This window comes from Furipterus horrens, unplaced genomic scaffold (assembly GCF_987537825.1).
Source record: "Furipterus horrens unplaced genomic scaffold, mFurHor1.1.pri manual_scaffold_2, whole genome shotgun sequence".
NCBI lineage: Eukaryota > Metazoa > Chordata > Mammalia > Chiroptera > Furipteridae > Furipterus > Furipterus horrens.
This window is the reverse complement of record NW_028327172.1, coordinates 215,321,168-215,336,301: the sequence shown is the minus strand read 5'-3', so window position 1 is coordinate 215,336,301 and position 15,134 is coordinate 215,321,168. Positions and strand designations below refer to the sequence as shown.

The 15,134-nt window shown below is 58.8% G+C and overlaps 1 protein-coding gene across 1 annotated transcript in view; it reads left to right on the top strand.

Moving 5' to 3' along the window:
- The first annotated feature begins 3,640 nt into the window (after positions 1-3,640).
- The window catches only part of PPP2R2C (protein phosphatase 2 regulatory subunit Bgamma), a 76,807-nt gene continuing 65,313 nt past the window's right edge, over positions 3,641-15,134 (top strand). Inside the window, exon 1 of the mRNA XM_090267099.1 lies at positions 3,641-3,822. Within this exon, the coding sequence (XP_090123225.1) occupies positions 3,753-3,822 (70 nt within the window). The 5' untranslated portion in view covers positions 3,641-3,752. The remainder of the gene's footprint in view (positions 3,823-15,134) is intronic.

Genomic DNA, 15,134 nt, shown 5'->3' with positions numbered 1-15,134 from the left:
TCTCGACTTCACCCCAAACAGAACAGGATGCTCTAGATGGGCTAGATTTAAAGGAAAAGACAGACATTCCATAGCCCTTCTCTATGACTCAGGAGGTAGAGAAGGATTTATCGCACAGGACGCAAAAGGCAAAATACTTAAAGAAAAATACTGATAAACTTCTCTACATCCAAAGCAGTGACTTCTGTAGGAAAAGAGTACGTACCATAAACAAAGCTAAGAGAAAAGTGACAAATTAGAAGAGAATATTTGCAACACACAGAAGCAGACAGAGGATGGGTAGTAAAATTATTTAAGAAGCTCCAGGAGATCAGCAAGAAAAAGCCAAATAACCTCACGGCGAAATGGGCAAAGGAAAGAACAGGCCGTTCACAGAACGGAAGTGCCGATGGCCAAATGGAAAGCCTGCCAACCCCACTAGGAATCAGCAATGCAAGGGAAGCGATCCTCGTAGAGCGCAGAGCGGCTTGCCCGTGAACTTGCCATGCACTTGAGTCAATTCCGAGCGTTACTCAGTACGTGACACACTATTCTCGGTGCTAGGACTCAGCGGGGTGGTGCTGGGGTGGCCTCCGAGGCTGACTGTGTCCCTTTTCCTACTGTGGGCGGCAGTGGTACAGCGGTTACTCCGTGAGGCGTCCAACATCTCCCTTCTGTGCACTTTTCTGCACACGGATGTCACGCCAGTTAAAACGACGTTGGGCAAATGGCTGCTGATGGAGACACAGCATTTCAGGGTCCATGAGAAAATGCGTGACTTACAGCGTTTCAGGGTCCACGAGAAAACGTGTGACTTACAAACTAGCTGAGCCCCGGTGGCTGCCGTGGGAGTGAAGGGAAGGAGCGGTGGGGTGGCCCACAGGGTGGCCACTGCTGGGCCAGCAGCTAAAGGAGGAGGCCAGCGACCCGTCCACTGTCAGGAACAGGAAAGTCATCGCCCATACCAGGGGGACCAGCGTCTTTTCGGGGAGGAGGGGTGGGTGGTGGTAAGAAGTCAGGCTGGTGGGGCTCCGGGAGGGGGAGGCATGGGAGGGGGAAGAGAGCAAGGCGAGTGTCGTGTCCCTGTGACACTGGTCGGGCCGGGGAGGCGAGCCCTATGCTGGCAGCTGGAAGGGGACGTGGAATCAGGCTTTGCCATGGGGAGCCCCGGAGGGATGCTGACGAGTTTCACCACAGCACAGAGACCTCTCCCTCACCTTCAGACACAGACCGCCCCCCGCCACCACCCCACCCCTGCACCCCACTCTCTCTCCTCACCCCCATGACCTCCAGGCTCCACGTTCATTCGCATGATCTGTGGCTCTCGCCCCATGAGGAGGTCAACCCCACCAAGTGGGGGTTCTGTCTGTTTGGTTCTGCTCTCTACTCCTGTGTTGGGAGCGTGTCTGCACATAATAGATGCTCAACAAACATTTGTCATGAAGGAGTGAAGGAAAGGGGAGGAGTCTGTACAGAGAGAGGCTGAGGATGGAGGACAGAGGGGTGGGATCAGGAGCTCAGCCTGGTGCCCGGATGGCAGGGACAACGCAGAGACTGAGGAAGCGATAGATGGCAGGAGGTTGGGAGGGGGCAGGAGGTCGAGGTAGGGGTCTTGGTTCTGATGGAAGGGGCGCTTCAGGAGAACGGGGGAGACTGCATGGGGCGTGGGTAGGGGGAGTCGGGGCAGGGCTGCCCAGCGAGGTGGGGGATCACCAACTCCAGGGTGTACCGCCTGGCTCAGAGGCCGACTCGGGGGTGGACTGCTGTGCTGGGTCAGGGCTGGCCCCTCTCACTGAGGCCCAGGGCCTCCCAGAAGGTGGGTGGTGTTTCAGCAGAACTGACAGGTGGAGAACATGGGTCTCCCTAAGATTGGAGAGGAGGGGTGAAGGACCTGCATGAGGGCGAGGCCCAGTGCTGTGACAACTCGGAGCATTCTGGGCACCGGCAAGGCCAGCTTCTGCTAAGCCTGAACTGGCCACGCCAGCCTGGGGAGGCAACTCCTGCGCTCACCTGCGTTTCGCAGGTGACTCCGTGCTGGCCCGGCCCCCTTGTTAGCAGCACTTGGACCCAGCCTGCCTGTCTTCCCAAGGCTGAAGTCGTTTTGCTCTCCTGAGCTAAGGAGGCGAGGAGGGTACGAGGAGGGGGTGGAGGAGGGGGTGTGGGGAACCTGAGCAGCCCAGGTGCGGCGAGAGAAGACGTGGACGCCAGCTGCCTTCACTCCCGACGGGGCCCTGTGCTCACCTGCTCCTTGCACGGAGCCTGCGCCCCCAGTGTAGTTTGGAGAACTGCCTGACGAGCCAATTAAGCAAAGAGCATCCCAGAATTGCGGATCTCGGGGAGAAGGGTTCCACCTCCCACCTGGGGTTTCAGCCCCTAACGTCTTGGCCCCCTCGGTTTCCCCTCCCAAAGGGTACCTTCCTCCCCTCCCCTTCCAAAGAGGGTTTGCTAAGCACCTAGGAAAATACTGCGTGGGTTGATCCATTCCTTCCCCAACACCTCTAAAGCCTCCACCTGTGCGTGTGTTCCATGCAGGGGACCCTATTCAGCAGGCAGGGGGTCAGCCTGGAGGAGGCAGCCAATCAATGAAAGGGGGACGACTATTTTAGAGGGCCTGTTCTGTGCCAGGCACTGTGTACCCTGTGACTCAGGTTACAGCCATGACAAGGGAGGGCAGGCGGGGAGGTCCCTGCCTGGATGGGGAGGAGGAGGGACCCCCATATTTACAGTCTGATTTTTGGAGTGTACCCAGGGCTGTTTCAACACTTCCTCATGAGTCAGTAGAAAGGTGAGCATGAGGAGAGATCATGGAGCTCTGCCTGGAGGAGGCCAACCACCCCAGCCAACTCATCCAGAGCTTTCTTTTCTCTACCTTGTAGAGTGCTGACCGTCCCCGTTCCCCTCCCAGCTTCGTACCTCGGCTCCGGTTTTGCGCTCCCGAAAGCCCTCGGAACGTGTCCTCCTCACCCTCTTCTACCAGTGAAGGGGACCCTATATTCCCCCTCCCTGTCCTCCCAGTCGCTGCTCTCCGCGCGCGTGAGCGGCCCACCTGCCCTCCCCTCTCCTAATCCCCCTCCATTGGCCATCTCCCCCATAATCGCAGCACCTGGACGCTCAAGGTGTCCGCTCAAAGCGCAGCTGACCGGCGCCCCCTCCCCAGCCTGGCCTCCCCTTCTTCCCCCCTCCGCTAGCGCACCCGGGCACCAAAGGTGCCCACCCGTGAGGGTCGGAGTGCCGAGGTGCCGCCTCCGCCGGGGCGCGGCTCCACCTGCAGGGTGCGGGGCGGCGGGCGCGCGGCGGGCGGCGGGGCCGCGGGGGCGGAGGAGCGGGCGGCGTGAGGGAGGGGCCTGCGACAGCGGCAGCCGCGGCGGCCCCAGCCCGCGCAGCCCAGCTCGGCCCCGGCTCGGTCGGCACAGCGCCGCGCGCGTCCCCTCCCGCCGCCGCCGCCGCCGCCGCAGCCAGGCGCCCCGACACCAGGCCGCCGCCGCCGGGCGCAAGGACGCAGCGCGCACCGGCCGGGATGCGCGCCCGGGCCCCGGCGCGCCCCCACCCGCGGCCGCCGCCCGCCCGCCGCGCGCTCGCCTGACCGCGGCGCCCGCCCGGCCGCCCCCGCCTGTGCCCGGCCGCCCCCGACCGCGATGCCCGCCCCCCGGGGCCCCGGCGGCCCGCGCCCTTGCTAGGCTGCGGCGGCATGGCCCGCGCGCCCGGCGCGACCTCTGCGGATTGCATCGGTGAGCGGCGGCGGGGCATGCCCAGGGCACCGGGCACGGCCTTCAATGGGCGAAGACACGGACACGCGGAAAATTAACCACAGCTTCCTGCGGGACCACAGCTATGTGACCGAAGGTAACGTACGTGTTGTCCGAGGCCCCCTCCGGCCGCGGCGCGGGCCCGCCGTCGCACCGAATGCCCTCCGAAGGTTTGGACCGCGCGCTGTGTGTCGTGTCCCCCCGCCCCGCCCCGGCCCGGACCCACGAGGGAGGGAGCCCCAGGCCCTGGCCGCCGCTGCCTGGCCGCCCGAGAGGGCAGCGCCCTCCTCCGCGTCGCCCTCCGGCTTTCCGCCCCCGGGCCTGGTGGCATTCTGAACCTGCCCTGGCCATCAGTTTTAAAAAGGCCATCCCTGCGGTTAATCTGGGGAAGAAATCCCGGGGAAATTTAATGGCTTAGAACCCCGGATTTGCTATTTCAGCCCTGCCCAGAGCCCGCAGAATTTTCTAGGCTGTTCACTCCCCAGAGACGAAGAGGGACCCAGAAAAAGACAGACATTGCCGGATTCCCCGGAGAGGCCCTGTCCTCGCCCCGCCCTGTGCCTCCAGAGACTGGGCCGGGCCCCAGTGGGTGGGAGAAGGTGGCTGGTTTGGGGTTGGTCTTTTATTCCTGGTGAATTATCCTGAGATAGAAGCAGCTGGCCCCAAACTGTCAGAATTTGCCAAAATAAAGTGGGACGTGCCACCCCAAAGGGGCCCTGCCTTTGAATTCCCCTAAATTGCCTCTACACGCCCAAGCCCAACCCGCCCAGAGGTGGTGGCAATTGGAGGGTGAACGTCTCTCTCTCAGAGGCCAGAACTTCCAGGGGTCCCCTCTGCCCACCTCCAGCGTGTGGGGGGAACGGTGGGGAGGGCCGCTGAGTGGCTGCCAGGGGCCTGCGGAGTGAAGCCCGGTTTGGGATGGGGAGCGCTAGCGCGAGGCGTCAGCTTGCTGCGGTAGGGACACGTGCCGGAGACCTTCCGGGGCTTAGGGACCCTGGGGGCTGCTGGGCTAGCTGCAGACAAGTGTTTGTGGATTTTTGGCAAGAGGTCCTCACGGATGCTCCAGGCCCTGAGCATGGCGTCCGTGGGGCTGGTGCGCGTGGGTGCCTGTGTTGGGGAACCTGTGTGGTCTCCGCACCCGCGGTGACGGTCACTCCCGGGTGGTGTCCCGCCGCGTTGTTGCCTGGCTCGGCCGGAAACGAAGCCGCGGGTCTCGGATCCCCTCGGAGGCCGGGGTAGCGCGCTCCCAGGGTGCCCTGACCCAGAGTGCAGAGGCTGGGTGTGTAACCTGGGCCCGGGAATGCTGCTCCCTAGAGGAGAACCGTTGAGTCATGCTTTGCTGCTGGGCGTGCGAGGAGAGGGGGCTGGGCAGCCGGGGGCCAGGGGCGGGCTCTGCCCCAGAGCTAGGGCTTTCTGGAGCCCAGGGAGCCGGAAGCGGCCCTTTGTCCCTAGCCTGGGCGAGGTTGAGGAGAGATCAGCGAGTGTGGCGAGTGTTCCCTGAATGGCAGAGGGCGAAAGGCCTCTGGGTCGCTGGCAGGTGCCTCTGTGGTCTGGCGCTGGCCAAGGGCATCTTGGCAGGCCGCTCTGGTCTGGCTTTCTGAAGGAAGCCTCCGTGGTCCCGTCCCACGGGGAGCGTGACAGGACAGTGCACAGGGCTTAGTGATGAAGAGTAACAGCCCCCTGCCCGACCCACAGGAGACACGTGCCAACATTAAGTCCTTCTTCACCCCACCTGCCCCCCTTCTATCATTCACTCGCCAGCTCTTGGCAGGGGCACGTGCAGAGTTAGAGTGGAGGTGACGATTTTTAATTCCTCTTTATTCAGGCAGCAGCTGGTTCCTGAGCACCGACTGGGTGCCAGTCACGGTTTTAGCCCCGGGGCCTGGACGGGGATCCTGCCCTCGGGCAGCCTGTGCTCTAGAAGGGAGTCCTGGGGTATTCAGGAGACTGCTCACCTCCTCAGCGTCCCCATCTGTAAAATGGGCGTGACCGAAACCATCCTGCCTACGGGTCTGCGGGTTTCTGTGAGGGTCAGAGAGACGGTGGGTGAAGGAGCCGCCTGGAGATTACAAATGGCTAACTGGCAGCTGAAGTGTGTTGAGCTCCCACGGTGCTCTGGAGCCTCACACAACGTCCACATGCCCCTCATCCCCATTTTATAGATGAAGAAACTGAGGCTTGGCCGTGGTCTGCACCCCAGACTGAGCTCCAGCTGTTTTAGGGCCCAGGGCCCAGGTGCTAGGGGTGCAGAGAGGGACAAGAGCAGGAGCCTGGTAGAGGAAGGTCTAGTAGAGGGAGCAATAGCGATAATTATTAGAATTAGAATTAGAATCAGATGAGATTTCTGTCCCCGCCTCCCAACCCCCGCCCCCCGCATGAAAGCAGATGTTCACGCTGGTGCATCTTGCCTGCAGTTTGTGCTCAGAGCACAGGGCAGTCACGGGTTTGGAGGTCAGAGGGAGCAGTGTTCAAATTCTGCTTCTGAGGCTTCCCGTGCTGGGCACCCTTGGACAAGTTACTAGATCTTTCTGAGCTTCACTTTCTTCCTTTGTAAAACTTCCAAGGTTGTCGGGACAGCCGGCGATTATGCCAATATGGAAAGCATTCAACCCGGCGCTTGGTTTCATAGAAGCATCGAATGCACCGTGCTATTAGAACCTAAAAGTCTGGTTCCTGTAAGAGCTTCGTGAGCAAATAGTGGATGCTGGGGGCTGGCAGAAGACCCAGTTGTACAGCTGCCTGTCCCACCTGGTCATCTGGTCCACAGACACGCCTTCAGTGCCCTCAGGGGCCCCGACCCGCTTCCTTTCCCTGGAGCAGGCCTTCCCTTATGTCCCGGCTTGGTGCCCTCTACCTCTTGCTCCTCTCATGGCTGACTCATTCTCAGCCTTTAGGTCTCAAGTTCAATGCCATCTCCTCCAGTGGGAGTCCCGCTGGAGCTTCTGAGGCTCTTGTGAACCCTCAAATACCTTGCGAAGGGCTTGGCTGTCCTTCGTCATCCACACCTCGGTGTGAATTAGAGCAGTATTTTGTTTTTGTTTTGTTTCCCCAACTCTAGGCTCAGCTCAGCGGACTGAGCATTGAGAGTTGGGCGCGGGTGCAGGACACCTTGGAGCACCGGGGACTTTGCAAGGATGGGTGGGTGCCGGGGAGAGGCTTGCATTTGAGGCTCCCAGGGCAGGAGAAGGACCTGGGTCTTCAGGGGGCCCCAGGGCTGGGAGAAAGCCAGGAAGCAGCTGTGGGTTCAGACTTTTATCAAGAGTCAGACACGGCCCCAGGAAAGACTCGTGGCTCTGCTCTCTGGCCGCCAGCCCCGGACTGGCTGTGGGGTGTTTGAACTAGGCGCTCCTGGGCTAGGTTGGATTTCCAGCATCTCTCCGTCCTGCACACAGCAGCGCTTGCCCCGCACAGCTTCCTCTGGGTCTGGCACTGGGCAGGCGGTGATGGACCAGATGCAGCTCACAGCCAGGGAGGTGGCAGGTGGCTCAATCCCTTTGGGGAGAAACGGTCACTCCAACGCCTGACGGGTAACACCTTTGGGGCATGCTCTTCTGTGGGGGACCACCCCACCCCCCCGCTCTCCTTCCATCTAGCCTCTCTGCCCTTAAACTCCATCCTGTGCACATGCCTCTTCATGTGTGGAAGGAGATGTTCCTCTGTTTCTCTAGCCCCGTGTCCTTGCAGCCCTTGTGTGCCCCGTGTGACTTCAGAGTAGTCGTTCATCTCTCCGGAGTTGTCCTGATTTTGCAGTTGGGGACGCGGAGGGGGAGCTCCGAGGAGGGGAGTGACTTGTTTAAGAGTTGGTAAGGTCAGGGTGGGGGGCACAGGCCTCTCTGCGTCCCGCATTTGGGGAGTCTCTATCGCATAGAATTGTCTCCATGTTTGGAGCTCATGCCTCGGAGACCGTCAGCGTTCTGCCCTGGCCTAAACCACCCTGGAGAGGGGCTGCAGCCTGTGGGGAGCCCCAGCATTCAGCCAAATTTGCTCCCGGTGGAGGGTATTGTGGCTGATCTCCCAACCGTTAGTGCTTCTCGCCCCACTGAGAACTCGGGGCATTCCCAGCAAGAGATCTGTGGCTGTGGCCTGGGCCAGTGTGGCCAAGGGTCACGTCGCCCCCTTGCATGGACTGATTCTAGCAGGGACATGGCTGTCGTTCTGGAGGTCGGGTGGAGTGTAGAGAGGGCCGCAGGAAGCCAAGCCTGTCCTGCGATGGCACGTGGAAGCCCTGCTGCTGCCATCAGCTACCTTGAGACCATGAAGGCAGCCAGTCTTAAGCCAACAGCACTGTCAGTGGCGGGCAGAGCGTGATGAGCCCCGGGGATGCTGGTGGCATCTGAGACTTCCCGGTGAGCCAGGTCTGAGGTCCACCCAGCCCCGATGCACCTGTTCCGTGCGCTGGTGCATTTCAGACCTTCCGCTGAGTCTCTGCCCCTTGCAGGCAGCGGCCTCCCCCTTGCACAGCCTTGACCGGTTCCCCGGGAACTCAGGCAGCTCCTGTCCCTTGCCACTAGGATCGGAGCCACAGAAATCCTAGAAGGATTTGGATTGTTTGCTTTCTGTCGTAGGAATCGCCTTTGATCTCGTTTATTGGATTCCAATCAAAGCTTCCAGTCCTGGGGGCTGAGGAGCTGTGTTTCCAACCAGAGGAGATAGCCAAGGTCTGGAGCCAGGAGACCCATGCTCAGTGGCGTCTGGCCCAGTCCCTCATCCGGGGCGGCCACGCAGTCTCTCTGAGCCCTGGCTTCTGCTGTGGGTTATGGCTTAGGTCACTTGAAACGAGGAATGCCCAGTTGTTTGATGCTGGACCCTGTTCTCCCTGACCCCCCCACCCCCGCTCCAGGGAAGCAGCGCTCACAGTGAACTCGGCAGTTAATGGCTCGGTGTCTGTGAACGCGTCCCCCTACCTCCCACGCCCGGGCCTGGGGCACAGTCAGCATTTAATAAATATTGTCCACGACCAATGATGTCCGCTCTTCAGGGGTCGGAGTCAGACCAGCCCTTAGAGCTGTGCTCAGACGGGCCACCCGACCCCGTCCCCACCCCCCCGGGAAGCCACAGCTGGGAGGGGGAGCCCCCGGTGGCAGGGGCCTAAGGCCAGCTGGGAGGGGGAGCCGGGAGAGCTGACCTTTGATTTTTGAAAATCAGATCTTGGTCCCCTTTGCTTCGGTTTAGGAATGTTATTTGCATAAGCTTGCCTGGAATTTTACAAATGTCTATTGTCTCCATTTCAGTGGAGGGGGAGGCACGGAGGTTGCGATGGGGCACCTTTGGGTGCTCTCCGCTGAAGCACATCGCCTCTCTGAGCCTCAGTTTCCCTACACTCTTCCTGCCCCGGGTTGTCACGAGCTCTGTGGAGCGAAGGCCTTGCGGACTCCGAGGTCTGCCCTGCAGAGGGGTCCCTGTTGCCGCACCCCCTCTGTCAGCCACATACCTGCTGACTTCGTTCTCCCTCCCGGGGAGGCTGGCGCACCCCCCAGAGTTGGGTTTTGCTCCTTTTCTTTCTGCGGGGCTGACGTCAAATTCTAGTACCTGGTTCCACATCATCTCCTGGTGGTTCATACTTGCCCCAGCTTTTGGTTTCCGTCCTTCCATCTCGCAGAACTAAGGGGTGTTTTTGTAAGAGGTGTTGGAGGTCTTGGGGAGACGCCAGGGCTTCAGGGCGGGGGTTCCGGGGCAGCCTCCGGCCCCTTGCAGAGGTCCATGGGAGCTGCTTGGGACCGTTCCTGCCCGTGTTCGTTTCAGCGCCCACACCCGCCTTTCAGAAAAGCTGCCATCTCTCCACGTAAACCACTTCGAAGGCTACTTTTCAAATTAAGCCCGAGGGTGTAAGGATTTCCCAGTGCCTCGCTCCGGGGCTGGCTTCTCGGTGTGCAGCCGTGCCCTGAGAGAGAACCCCACGTTCGGAAGGACCCTGCGCTGGGTTAGGTGCTCTGCTCTTCCCATCTTGAAATTTCTAGCAATTGTACCGTGGAGCCCATGTCTTGTAAGTGGCGCCTGATGGGGCAGCGGAGTGTGCGTGTGGGCGGAGGTGACACGTGCCGCAGGCGTTTCCTCAGTTCCCCGCTTACCTCGTGTTCATTCGGAGGGCGGCCGAGCTCCCATGCACGGTGGGGTCCTTGGGGGCGGCCACGCTGCTCTCTGGGTGAACCAGAGCTCGTTCTGAACGCGCAGAGGAGGCAGGGACATTCTGAACGGCGCCAAGCACCGAGGACCCTGACTGATCCCTTCCTGCTCGGGCCACTTCCCTGCGGTAGCTGATCACTGATGCTGACAGCAGTGTCACCGTAGGACGGGAGGCACAGGACAGCCACGGCCCCTCCTCGCTCGGCCGTCTCCACCGCTGCGTGCAGACCGGGCCGCGTCCACAGGTGGCCCAGGGGCCGAGGGGCTGGCTTCTGGCCGCCTCCCCGCCGGTCTGGGAAGAACAAAGCGCAGATGCGTGTACAGCTCCCAGCACGAACTGCGTGTGTCAGTGATCCTGCATTCCGGCTCACAGTGCTTCCATGTGGGTTTTACACTAGGCTGCACCACGGAATGATGAGTGATGCAACTCATGCCCATAATTTCAACGTTTTTCTTTATTCCGACTGCCATTAAATAGCAAATAGCTGACACCATGACAGGTCATGGCGAACGGAAAGGCTTTCTCTTTCAGTACCTTTGAAGGACACTTTTCCCCTGCTCGTTGAGCAAGGGGCTCTTGTTCCGGTCCCCACAAACGACATAGGTGGGCCTACTATGCGGGCAGGTGGGGGAAGGCTGGACGTCCTGGGAAGGGGGCGACCTTGGCCTGCCTCCCACCCCCTTGGCTTTTGTGATTGATGGAAATGGTGAGAGCCTGTCGCCCATTGGACAGCTTTTCCCTCTTGGGCGGGGTTATAGTATTTAAGGGACCCCTCACCCCACCGGCTGTTCAAGAAGAGGCCATGGGCGCTGTCATTTCGGAGTCCACCCTTCACACCTCTCTCCCCTCACAGGCCTGAGGGGAGGGGCAGCGGAGTGGGAGTCCCCTCAGCCCCTGCCCCCCAATTCCTTCAACGGCTGCGCACTCTTCCTGTGATAGACGTGCCGTGGTTCAGTTCATCACCCCTGATTGCTGGGTACTGAGGGTTTTTTTTTTCCTTTTATAACCAACACCAAGTGAGTGAACACGGTTTGAGCATGAAGCCTCCCTGCTCCCATCCCTCCCCCACAGTTTGGAATAATTTTCTTACGAGAGAGCCCTGTGCGTGCAATTTTCTGTAAAAATTATGCCTGTGTTTAACGTTCCTGACATGTAGTGCCAAATTATTCTCCAGAAAGTTTCTCTCTTCCACCACATGGTGATCAGCATTAGGTATTCTAATTTGTTTGACCTTTGCAAATATCATGGATGGAAAATATTTGTTTTATTTCCTGTCTGAATACCGATGAGGCTGAACATTCTTTTCACTTTTGTTCAACAGACTTTAGTGGTTTCCCGTGTCTGCCAAGGGGGATGCTAGATTCTGGACGCGCCCCGCTGAGGGGCAAGGTCATTGCTGTCATTCACTCATTCATTCACTCACTCACTCACTCATTCACTCACTCACTCACTCACTCATTCACTCACTCACTCATTCACTCACTCATTCCCTCACTCATTCACTCACTCATTCACTCACTCACTCACTCATTCACTCACTCATTCACTCACTCATTCACTCACTCACTTATTCACTCACTTATTCACTCACTCATTCACTCACTCATTCACTCACTCACTCATTCACTCACTCATTCACTCACTCACTCATTCACTCACTCACTCATTCACTCACTCACTCATTCACTCACTCATTCACTCATTCACTCACTCATTCACTCACTCATTCACTCATTCACTCATTCACTCATTCACTCACTCACTTATTCACTCACTTATTCACTCATTCACTCACTCATTCACTCACTCATTCACTCATTCACTCACTCACTCACTCATTCACTCATTCACTCACTCACTCATTCACTCATTCACTCACTCATTCACTCATTCACTCATTCAATCACTCACTCATTCACTCACTCATTTGCTCACTCATTCACTCATTCATTCACTCACTCACTCACTCATTCACTCATTCATTCAGCAATTACTTCTGGAGCACCCACTCTGTGCTAGGCAGAAAAGTGAGTGGGAAGAGCTGAGTCCAGAGGCCCCAGGTTCACCAACATCTAAGGGACACAACGTTCTAGTATATTCCAGGCAGGAGGAACAGCATTTGCAAAGTGCTGTGTGCTGGTTCCTGGCAGCCCCCAGGCTCCCCTGCCTGAGCCCAGCAGGCACTTGCCAGCCTGCCTGGGGAGCAGGGCCCACCTGGGACCCGCTGTGCTGCCCCGGACAGACGCAGCTTCTGTACACAGTGGGGACCTTTGTCCTCCAGAGCCCTGGGCTGAATGGGCCCATTGAGGCAGAACAAAGGCGGCTCAGAGGTCCCGGCTGCCCCAGGCAGGGATGGGATCTCCAATGGCAGGCCCAGGGCCACCTCTGGGCGGGCCTGGCCGCCTGCTTCCCCCGTCCCGAAGCGGCTGCGGCCCTGCCACCTGGAGCTGTGTCCTGAGGCGGCCGGGAGACTAAGCAGGTGCTTCAGCCTCTGACTCAGCTTCCCCCTCCCTCCATAAGGCAGGGATGGGACTGCCGGCCACACGAGCTTTGGTACTGAGTGAAATAATGCACATACTGTGCAGACATCTCAATAAAAGGGAGCTACTTTCATCGTCACTGCCAGCTTTTGAATTTTTGTAATTTCACAAACATCTTATGAACTTGTTGGAAATGTACAAACGTCGAGGAAATGAGCTGTTGAGTGCCCCCCCCTCTCCAGCTGCCCCAAGATTTCGCTGTTCTTGCTTCACTTACTGTCCCTCCTTTTCGCTGAAGGGTTTTAAGGCAAACTCAGGGCCTCCGTCCTTCACCAGCACACACCTCTGAGAGGCAGGGGCACTCCCTGCAGAGCTGGGCGCCACCCCCTCACAAAGTGGGGACAGGTTCCCGTCCTCTGAGCTCCGGCCCGCCTCAGCACCGCCCTCAGTTGTCTCTCCAAACCGGCTTTTCTTGGCTGGTGGGTTGGGCCCGGACCCAGAGTCCTGCACCTGCACTTGGCTGTTCTGTCTCCCCCGTCGCTTCGCATCAGGCCCATCCATCCCATTTCGGACCCTGGCTGCTGAAGGCATTCACTGCTGCTCTGGAAGGATTAGGGTTTCCCCCGCACTGTCTGGTTCCGGTTACCTGGGGAGGTTGCCTAGGACCTAGGAAGCAGCCCCTGGGGCGCCTTCTCTCCTTATAGAAGCCCCCCTCACTGCTCACCAAGACCCACCCAGACTGCAGGCTCATGAGCAGCAGAAATGGCTTGTTTTAAGCCTTCAAGCTTTGAGGTGACTTGTTGCACCACAACAGATACATGTAACAGTTGGGGGTTCCTGAAACAGAACCCCCAGTCCTGCCCAGCTTCTGCTCTGAGGTCCCTGGTCCCGCTACTGTGCCCGTGCCCCCAGTCTGTGGCTCCTCTAGAGCCCCCCAGTAACTTCCTTCTTGCTTACAGTAGCCTGCGCCAGCCGTTGCCTGAGCTGAAGAACCCAGTCCCAGCCGGGACGGGTGCCCAGCTCAGATCCTAAGGCAGGGCTGGACCCCAGGCCTTTCTGACGCAGGGGACTGGAGCCCTGTCCCATGCAGCCTCAGTAGACACATACCGGGGACCTGTCTGCTCTGCACACAGCTCAGTACCTGGTCCCCACCAGGCGCTGGGCGTGTGTGTGAGTGACTGAGTGGACAGATGCTCCGCCTTCCAGTCTGACCTCAGAGCAGTCCAGAGCCTTTTTTTTTTTGAACCAAAGACCACACCTTCCCTGGCCGGACTCCCTGAGTAGAAGCACTCTTCACTCTGCACAGGTCCAGCAGGTGCAGATCTCAGCCACCCCTGTGCAGGTAAATAACACCGGTCCCCCAACCACACAGTCCCAGTTGCAGCTGCCTGCGTGAGGGAGTAATTGCCCGAAGCGCAAACCTCGCCCGAGTCCTTCAGTCCACAAGTCACTGACCAAGGAACCGACTGCATCATGTGATCCGTGACCCAGTCCCCTTTTGCCACGTCCGTCCCTGGCTGGTCACCGTGCTTCTGTTAGTTCCCCTGCAGACAGCGAAGCACCCAATGACGTTGCCTCCTGGCCTCTCCGTGATAAACCCACGCGGCGTTTTACAGAAACGCAAGACCCAGAGAGAGACTGGCCCACAGAGTGCACGTTCAGCACGGACGTGAAGGTCACGCTGCCGGAAGAGAGGTCCGCATGGAAGGCCAGCGGGAGAAATCGCAGACCCTGGATGGAAGCCGCTGCTGTTCGGGACACTCAGGGCGCCAGAGGGCCGAGACTGAGGGAACGTGGACCTCCAGGCGGAGTCAGGAGCGTGGCCGAGACGGGAAGAGTGATGGTGCCAGAGGAAGTGACACCGGAAAAGAGCACCTCACGCCAAGACACTCTCTCGAAGGCAGGTCGGGATGTTGAAAGTACAAAGAGTAAAACCTTGGAGCTGATCTTGGCTTAGAAAGACGATCCTCAGAGGCGTGGGGCAGAGGTCGCCCACCATCGAAGTGACGTGACGAGCGGAAGAAGCCGGCGCCGTTCACGCTCCTCTGGGTGTGTGGTACAGGAAGCAGTGAGATACGTGAATTCTCGCCCTGGCTGCTGTGGCTCAGTGGATTGAGCGCCAGGCCTGCGAACCAAAAGGTCACAGGTTCGCTTCCCAGTCAGGGCACAGGCCTGGGTTGCGGGCCGGGTCCCCAGTTGGGGGCGTGTGAGAGGCAGCCACACAGTGATCTTTCCCTCCTTCTCTTTCTCTCTCCCTTCCCCTCTCTCTAAAAATAAATAAAATCTTAAAAAAACAAATAAACAAAAAAATGTGGATTCTCTGTGTGTCTAATGTTTTAAATCAATCTGCAAAAAGGACATGACACAATGCTCCATCAATCTCAACACATGGGAAGTTCAAGCAGACGACCGCCTAGCCTGGAGGCTCGCGGTCAGGCAAGGTACGTCACGGGCAGAGGCTGCGCGCAACGAGGAGGCGATCCAGAAAAGATCGAGGCGGAAGCAGCGTCAGCAGCAGCAACAACAGCCATCTGCCTTCACCTGTAACAAGTGCGGCAGGGATTGTCACTCCCGAGTCGGACTGCACAGCCATTCTCGGCGGTGCAGATAGACTCTCGGGAAGCTACGCCATCGTCTCTCGAGACGGACGGCTGCCGACGACGACTGAGTAAATACTGGCTTTACTGTTTTTATTTTTCATCCATTTATAACCATCAGTAAGGGAGTTTTTAATGTCTCGGAAAAAACGTCCAGGCCACGGAACGTTTGTAGTGTCGCATTGACTGCTAGTATCTTTCTGAGTGG